Raw genomic sequence first — 9,309 nt, 5'->3', positions numbered from 1 at the left:
CATATATTCCATGGAAAATGGATTTTTAAATGAAAAACCTTAAAATCTGTGATCACTCATATTTTCCCTAAAAAATGGATTTTTTAAAGAAAAACATAAAATCGGCTATGATCACTTATAAAAACTGGTCTATATTCCAGTCTATAGGCTAGTCTATAGTCTAGTCTATAGTGAAGACTATAGACTATAAACTATAGTATAGTCTAGACTAGACTATAAACTATAGTATAGCCTAGACTAGACTATAGACTAGACTATAGACTAGATTATAGACTAGACTATAGACTAGACTATAGACTGGACTATAGACTGGACTATAGAATAGACTATAGACTGGACTATAGACTAGACTATAGACTAGTCTATAGACTAGACTATAGACTAGACTATAGACTAGACTATAGACTAGACTATAGACTAGACTATAGACTAGACTATAAACTAGACTATAGACTAGACTATAAACTAGACTATAGACTAGACTATAGACTAAACTATAGACTAGACTATAGACTAGACTATACACTTCTTAATTATCACTCTTACCGACAAACTAAAGAAAATCTGTAATCACTTTTTATGCAAGGTATTTTTCTTTTGGATTTTGTAAAAAATTGATTTTAGTTCTTTAGATATAGATGCCCAAACCATTTCTGCCTTCAACAGCTTAAATTTAGAAATGTTCATGTTAAGCCTGCTTTATTTAAGCGTTTTTTTTTCTATATTTTATTGTGTGTATAAATGAGTTTACCCCCTTTTTACGATTTTAAATTACATACATAGAAAAAAACAAGAAAAACTAAAGCATTTTTTTGACGCTAATAACCAAACAGGGTAACAACTGAAACTGACCATTAGAACGTATTTGTTATTGTATGCGTTTGTTCAAGTATTTGTATGTGTTTGTGTTGTATGAACATGGAGTGACCATATACCCGTAGTCTTTATTCAAACTCTTTCCAATCATTATAGGACGTTTCGTTTTTTTTCTTATATTACTTTTGGTCATTTGATAAATTGGTATTTGGTTGCCATGTTTTGGCTGCTACAGCCAGGGGGAGTTGTGTTCTAAAAAGGAAAATAGACAAAAATTTTATTTTCCAAAAAAAAAAAAAAAAACTAAAAAAAATGAAAATTTTTGTGTATTCCGTAAACCATTGACTTTATTGTATAAAACGCGTACAATAATATTTTGGCAAAATGAAAAAGTTGAAAAAAACGTAAGTTTCTTCTATGTATAGTCCTTGCTATTGGGTGGTATGTATGTCTGTTTGATAATAATGATGAGGATTTATTTTTTTACTATTTGTTTTGTATTTATGTCTGTTTGATGTTGATGTTCTTCTTTTCATTTTTTTATTGGCGTTTTATGTTCTCGTTTTTCTCAGTGTTTCTGTTGGGAAATAAACAGTTTTTGGTGTCTAACTAAATTGAAATGATTATCGTTTTGGTCACTTGAGATGAAAAGAAGCAGTTAAAACATAGAAAAGATTAATTTTACACCATCACCATTGTCAGGCTTTGAAAGTAGTAAAAAATCAATTTTTACAGATAATAGGAATAAGCAGAGACTTTTTTTATTTTACCGTTTGAAGTGATATTTAAGGATCTACAGCCGATTTTAGTTTAGTGATCATATAAATATCCATTTTTCATAGATCACAGATTGTCTTTATTTTATCGATTAGAGCGTTATTTAACCATCCACAATCGATTTTAGGGTTTGATATAAAAATCCCCTTTTCATTTACAATATGATATGATCACGTCGATATAAGTGATATTTAAAGATCTACAGCCGATCACAGATTGTCTTTGTTTTGTCGATTAGAGCGTTATTTAATGATCTACAGTCGATTTTGGGGGTTTCATATAAAAATTCCTTATTCATGTACAGTATGAATGATCACGTCGATCGGAGTGATATTTGAAGATCTACAGCCGATCACAGATTGTCTTTATTTTATCAATTAGAGCTTAATTTGTGGATCATAAGTCGATTTTAGAGTCTTCATATAAGAATCCCTTATTCATGTACAATATAAATAATCACGTCGATAGGAGTGATCTAAAGCCGATCACAGATGGTCTTTATTTTGTCGATTAGAGCAGATTTTAAAGTTTTCATGTTTTTTCATAAAAAAATATGTTTAAGTGTCATATTGTCTTTATTTTCTCAATTAAAGTTTTAATTTTATGTTTTTCACAGGAAAATGTTAATATTTTTCAATTTCAGTTCTAACAATATTCTGTAAAAAAATATGTTTTAATTTTGTTAATTTATATAAAAAAATCTAAAAAAACATATAACTATAATCCCTAGATTTGTTTAATTGTCTTTGTATACAAAATAAATAAAGATTTTTTTTGTGAAGTATGCACGCTCCAAAAAAATATCCACCATTTAACGCGTAAATACTTAAAAACAACTATAAAGAGAAAAAAACATCCTGTACGCTGGAAAAAATCCATTAAAGAACACGTACGTAGTAGTAGTAGGTCCTTTTTAATATTAAAACGTACAGACAAAAATACAGTCACACATATTCATAAGAATCTACCTAACTACCCAATATACAACTAGCCGTCATCATCTATGGTCATTTTTAGCATTTTCAAAAAAAAAGATCTTCAAAAAGAAAAGAAAAAAAACTATGCATACTAACAAGCAAACCCTGCTAGCACATGTCCTTTCGCCAGAGTCATTGTAGTCATCACAGTTGTCTGTTGTTATTCCTTTTTTTTAACTCGTTAGATTTTAATTCGTTTTTATTTCTTTTTAATTTTTTTATTACATTTTTACAGTTTTGTTGTTTTATTAGCTTTTCGCTGTTTGTTGCAAAACGTAAGCTGAAATCTAAGTTTTTTTTCTTCTACTCCGCTTTAAAATATGGCCAAATACCTCTTATGAGCCTCACCATCTACAGTGGTTCCTCTTTCTGTTTCCGCTTTTTTTTATTTCTTCTTCATTTCGAAATGTTATTATCCTCAGTTAGTTATTGTCCTTTGGCGTGTATTTTATACAAACACTCACAGAGGAGTAGGAAATTAAAAATGGCGAAATAAAGTTTAATTTTTTATACTTTATATTTATTTTTACCATGATTTGTTATTATAGTTGTTGTTCGTTATATTTTTTTGCTAATAAACAACAAAAACATTTATGTATTTCAGTTATAATAAAAGAAAGCTTTTAATGGGAGAAGAGGTTGCACAACAGAATACCACCGAGAAAAAATATTTAATAAATAAATGAAATTAGTGCTAAAACAAGAACACGATTGTTTTATTTTCTATGAGGATGTATGAAGGAGTGATGTGGATAGAGGATATAGTAGGAGCTAAAGGATGTGGTTCAATAAAAGGACAAACTATGTAACTAACTAACTAACTAACTAACTACCTAACTAACTAACTAACTAACTAACTAACTAACTAACTAACTAACTAACTAACTAACTAACTAACTAACTAACTAACTAACTAACTAACTAACTAACTAACTAACTAACTAACTAACAAACTAACTAACTAACTTACTTACTTAATTACTTAATTACTTACTTACTTACTTAATTACTTACTTACTTACTAACTAACTAAATGACTATCTTGATGCCTCTTTTCGACCCACAGCCGATATTTTTGTTACTTCCTCAGCGAGCACTATACAAGGATCTACATCCGATTTTAAGGTTTTCATAAAAATCCATTTCTGAGGGAAAAAGTGAACACAGATTTTCTTTACTTTGTCGGTGGGAGCATTATTTAAGGATCTTCATATACAATTTTTTCATTTTAGTTTTTCTCATATAATTTTTTTTTGATTGGAGCGTGGTTTAAGGATGTGTTGGTTTGTTCATGTCACAATCAAATTTTCATAGAAATGGTCGGTTGGAGCGTTTTTTAACGATTTAGAGTCGATTTTATATAAAAATCCTTTTAGTTAGGAAATATGAGCTAACACAGATTTTCCTAATTTGATCAATAGAATTTCTGTCTTAAAGGATCTTGCAATCTTAGACATTTTTATTGTTGTTATAGTGACTTTTTAAACATTTTGTTGGCTGGGCTAAACCTCTTGTTTGAGCAAACAAATTTTTAAATAAATATTTTAAGAGTACATATTTTTTTGTACTAGACTTTTTTCTTTTTGTTTTTTATTATATAAGTTTGGTTGACTAACTTATATAATAAAAAAACAATTTTTTGTTTGCGGGTAAGACAATATGAATAAAAAAGGATACCAAAGTAGGGGCATTTTCATGGAGATTATATTTTGAGAATGAAAGTTAAGCGCTTTATTTAACGCTTAATTTTTTGTAAACTGTTTATTTAGGTTTTACTCGTTTTGGAGGGAGAAAAATTTGAAATATGTTTTAGATTCTTACATGATTTTAAAGAAATATAATTAAGTTGTAAAAATTGTAAATTTTAGCAAAATTGAAGAAGAATTTTTTAAAAGTTTTCTTATAGATCGCAGGGAAAATCATTTAAAGAGTTATTTATTGGTTGCTTTTTTTTTATACAAATAACATTTTTAGTAAAACTAGCTTTTTTTCAGCAAGCTTAACTATTTCTATAATTACCTCACATTTACTGTCTTACTGACCCACTTCATAGTTGTTGTTGGCGGTGTAGGTGGGCCTGGCATGTCAGATTTTTTTGTTTATTATTTAGTCTCGTTAATACTAGACACTCTTTTCAAAATATCACTTAAATAAGCCGGTATTTAATAACACACACACTCACAGCACACAAACTGCAAAATAAAAACGATCTTTTGTCTATGATCGATCTTAGCATGTATTCAAACTCACGTGATGTTAAACAAAACATAAAAGACAAAGAAAAAAACTTGTTCATAATGATCTTAAATTGATTTGAATGGTGTAAATTTCAAACAAATTGATATTTTTAATCTTCATGGGTAGGAAGTGTTATAAATAAAAAATTAATTTTTTTAAGAAAAAACTTAAATTTAACAAGTTTGAAAAAATAACGATCAGTTGTTTGTGAGAAGTGAAAGAAGAAAGTTGAAAAAATTAGAAATTATTAACAAAAAAATTATTAAAGAATAACTAAAAAATTGGAAAAAAAAATATTGCGAATAAATTTAATTAAAAAAATAAGGACTATTTTTAATAAGAAAGCATTATGTTTTTATCTTATTGGAGAAATATTGTTGTTATTTTGTGTTTTTCCCTTAATCAAGTTTTATGTCTTTTTGATCAGTGTAATCATAAAGTGGAAATGAAAGCTGGTGAAAAATTATATCTAAATTCCCCTTATTATCCTGGAAAATATCCTGTTGGTTCGTCTTGTCGTTATGTGTTAAAAGCTCCTCAGGATTATGAATTGAAATTTACTTGCAATATTAAATTGAATACGGTAAGAAATGGAAACTAATGTGAAATTGTGTAAAAGCTAAAGAACCAGATTCGAAGTCCTTAAACCCTCTTATTGTTGCTCTGCTATAGATTTTCTTTCTATCCTAATTTGATTCTGATAGGAACTAACTCGTTGTATTCGTCGATATTTCGTGACAGAGGTTTGATATAGTCCAGCTCATAAAACGATCTTGAATATTAATCAACGATCTTGCATATGATTCTGATAGAAACTAACTCGTTGTATTAGTCGATATTTCGTGACAGATGTTTGACAAAGTCCAGCACACGATCTTGCATATGAATCAACGATCTTGTAAGCAGAAACTTTAACTTGGACCACAATTAGGAAAGTATCTTAATAACTCGAATCTAATTGCCTTGTTCTCTCGCGATCGCATTGATGACAAAGGGTTAAGCTTGAAAAGACCCAAACATCAATGTAAACATGAACTCTAAACAATTGAACAACACAAAAATAGTCTGTTAACATTTGAGATCCAATTGATTGAAATCTTATGATGATGTTTGTCATCTTATAGTCCACTTACATCATCAGCCCCTTAAGTAGTTTGCAGATCATAATGTGTACATTTCTTATATATATATAAACTATATTTTAAATCGGTTGAACTGAAGTGTCTTTTTCTAATGATTTTCATCACACTAACCCTCACTTCTAACCCTTGGATTCGAAACGAGATCTTGTTAATACTTCCCGATCATCAAAATTTCTATATAAATGTGATCAGTCAAATAGTATAAAGATCCTTTTCCATGTTCTCGTAAAAGCTTTTTGACAAATAGAGTACGTAACATGTCTTTTAAATCACGAAGATCATTGTTCAACTTGATCTTGAATAGTGTGAATACTTATTGAAGTGATCCTCAGAGAAGATCTTTACAACAGCTAAACTGTTAGTTTGTATAAGTCAAATATCAAACCTCAATGTTCTTGTTTCTTCGTGTTTCGTGTTTAGATATCCAGTATATGTTTTATAGCGAAGAGATAAACACAATTTCAAACCATAAAAGATCGTACGATAGTGATCATACCAAATTTAAAGTAATTGAATGTACGTGGGGATGCAGATCTTTAAAAATATATTCGGATTAAAAAACTATTACTCGATCCCCGAAAGAACTGAAGTCTTGATCAGTATTCCATATACACTGTTTGGAAGACGAATGGTGCAAGATCTGGACTCTGAAGTGGCAAAATTTTCAACAAATTGTTTTGTTAACCGATCTTGCAACATTCAGTTGAATAGGGAAGAGATAAACACAGTTCCAAACTTTAGAAGATCGGCAAATTTTTTAAGAAGTTGTTTTGTTAACCGATCTTTCTGTCTAGTATTTCTTCAGGTCGTTCATTTAGCGTTAATTCGAATAGTTGTCCCAGCTTCACATAAGATTTATTGTATCTTTAGTTGAGCACAACAGTCAGAAGGATCTTTCTTTTTTCCTAAAGTTGTCTCTGTTCCACTTTGTTTTATTTGTAGAATGTCCTAAGTCAAGTTTTAAATCTTAAGCCAATTCAAATGTCATTCCCTATTTCGAACTATATTCTAGCCACAATCTGCAACCAGATGTGTCAACGAAGTCTTCTATTTTAATCGTGAGGGCAGTGAAGTATTAACAGGTTCGGAATATTTTTGTGGCACTGGTAAAATGGAAAGAAAAAGTTTTCTTAATCAAGCAGTACTGTCATACATATCGACACCCTATTACAAACGAATACTGCCAAATTTCGTAAAAGAAAGTGAAGAAGAAATACAAAGAAATAAAACATCAACAACAGAAACCAAAAAACAACAGCAGAAAAGAAAAATGACGACAACAACAGCTAAACCAACAACTACAACTTCCCGACCACTCAATGTAAATCAAGTAACAACATCATCATCAATTGCCTTACCGGCCAATTTATTGACAACTTCCTTTACACAAGCACCTTTAACAGAGACCACAACTACTTACTTTTTAACATCTTCAGATGAAGATGAGAAGGAAAACATAAAAGAGACTATGCAACAAGAGCAGCAGAAGGAAGAGGATAAGAATTTTACAAACTCGTTCGCTTATGTGGTGGCTTTGTTGTCAAGCAAAATTGACATAAAAGCATTTGCAACAAAAATAACAACTGCAACTCAAACCACAACTAAGCCACCTGTAACAATAGCAACAACATCGTCCAAACCAACAAGTGTTTTAAATTTCTATGACTTTTTACCGGTCAACACGTGGCGTAATGGCTCAATTGCCACGCATAAGATTTCCACAAAACGTGTTGCCAAAGTGATTATCGGCCAAGATTATACAAGTTCTAAGCAAACAGCATTTCCCCCAACACCAACACACTCACCTCTCTTTAGTCATACGACTCGCAACAGCCAAGGTGGTGGCTCGTTTTCTTGTTTAGTCGAAGTCCTTGAGACACAGTGTGAGTGTGGTTGGAGTTCTTCGTTGAAAATAGCCGGTGCTTCTGGGGTGGCAGGTATCAATGAATTTCCTTCAATGGCTGGTGTAATGACCATAAAAAATCAAAAGATTTTTTGTGGCGCCACTATAAGTAAGTTTCTGCTGTTAAAGTTTCCGCTTTTGACACAGACAGTTTTTGGTTTAAATAGGGATTTGTTTTTGATATTCCAGTTTTTCTTTGCTTTCTTTTGATTTCTAGTTCATCATCGTTATTTGCTTTCGGCTGCCCATTGTTATATAACACCGGAAACTAGTAGACCTGAATATTTGACTGCTGTAGTGGGAGAACATGATTTGTCCACAGGTAAGTGGATGATAGGAAGAGTTAATAGAACTATAAATTTCATAAATGGTTTTTCCCTATCCTAGTTCTGGACTCGTTTTACACCCGTCAATACGATCTTATTAAAATCATACTACATGAACAATTCCACGCCACCTCCACGAAAGTTCACAATGATATTGCTCTACTAAAAACGCGTTATCCCATCGAATGGAATCGTAGTGTGGGCCCAGTTTGTCTTCCTTTTTATACCCTCAAAGAAGGCAGCGGTACTATACCGTATGCTGGACAACGTGTCGAGACTGCCGGTTGGGGCACCACTTCATTTGGTGGTCAACAATCTTCCGTTTTGCTAAAGACTACTTTGGATGTAATATCACGCAACGAGTGTCAAAATATTGTAAGAAATTTACCATTTGGAGCCTTTTGCACGTATACACCTGGACGTGATACTTGTCAATATGACTCGGGCGGTGCATTGTATGCTCGAGGAGAACGTTTATATGCGGTGGGGATTGTAAGTTATGGTTTTGCTTGCGCCACAAATCAACCTTCGGTGAATACGAGGATTTCTTCGCACTTGAAGTGGATTAGGAATAAGACACCGGAAGCCAAATATTGTACAAAATAAAGACTTTATAATGAAATTAGAGATTTTTTAATTAATTTTCACCTAAGGTTAGATTAGACTAGACTATGACTAGACTATGACTAGACTATGACTAGACTATGACTAGACTATGACTAGACTATGACTAGACTATGACTAGACTATGACTAGACTATGACTAGACTATGACTAGACTATGACTAGACTATGACTAGACTATGACTAGACTATGACTAGACTATGACTAGACTATGACTAGACTATGACTAGACTATGACTAGACTATGACTAGACTATGACTAGACTATGACTAGACTATGACTAGACTATGACTAGACTATGACTAGACTATGACTAGAATATGACTAGACTATGACTAGACTATGACTAGAATATGACTAGACTATGACTAGACTATGACTAGATTATGACTAGACTATGACTAGGCTATGACTAGACTATGACTAGACTATGACTAGACTATGACTAGACTATGACTAGACTATGACTAGACTATGACTAGACTATGACTAGACTATGACTAG

At 31.4% G+C, this 9,309-nt stretch overlaps 1 protein-coding gene across 1 annotated transcript; it reads left to right on the top strand.

Moving 5' to 3' along the window:
* Nucleotides 1-5,141: 5,141 nt before the first annotated feature.
* On the top strand, nt 5,142-8,795 carry LOC111683870 (transmembrane protease serine 9). The gene is made up of 4 exons (XM_046954750.1): nt 5,142-5,391; nt 6,963-7,962; nt 8,071-8,175; nt 8,241-8,795. Exons 1-4 carry the CDS (start codon nt 5,158-5,160, stop codon nt 8,783-8,785), a joined length of 1,884 nt encoding a protein of 627 aa, XP_046810706.1. The 5' UTR covers nt 5,142-5,157; the 3' UTR covers nt 8,786-8,795.
* The last annotated feature ends 514 nt before the right edge of the window (nt 8,796-9,309 follow it).

The sequence above is a fragment of the Lucilia cuprina genome, chromosome 6 (genome assembly GCF_022045245.1).
Source record: "Lucilia cuprina isolate Lc7/37 chromosome 6, ASM2204524v1, whole genome shotgun sequence".
In the NCBI taxonomy this organism is placed as follows: domain Eukaryota; kingdom Metazoa; phylum Arthropoda; class Insecta; order Diptera; family Calliphoridae; genus Lucilia; species Lucilia cuprina.
This window is presented reverse-complemented; position numbering and strand designations above follow the sequence as displayed.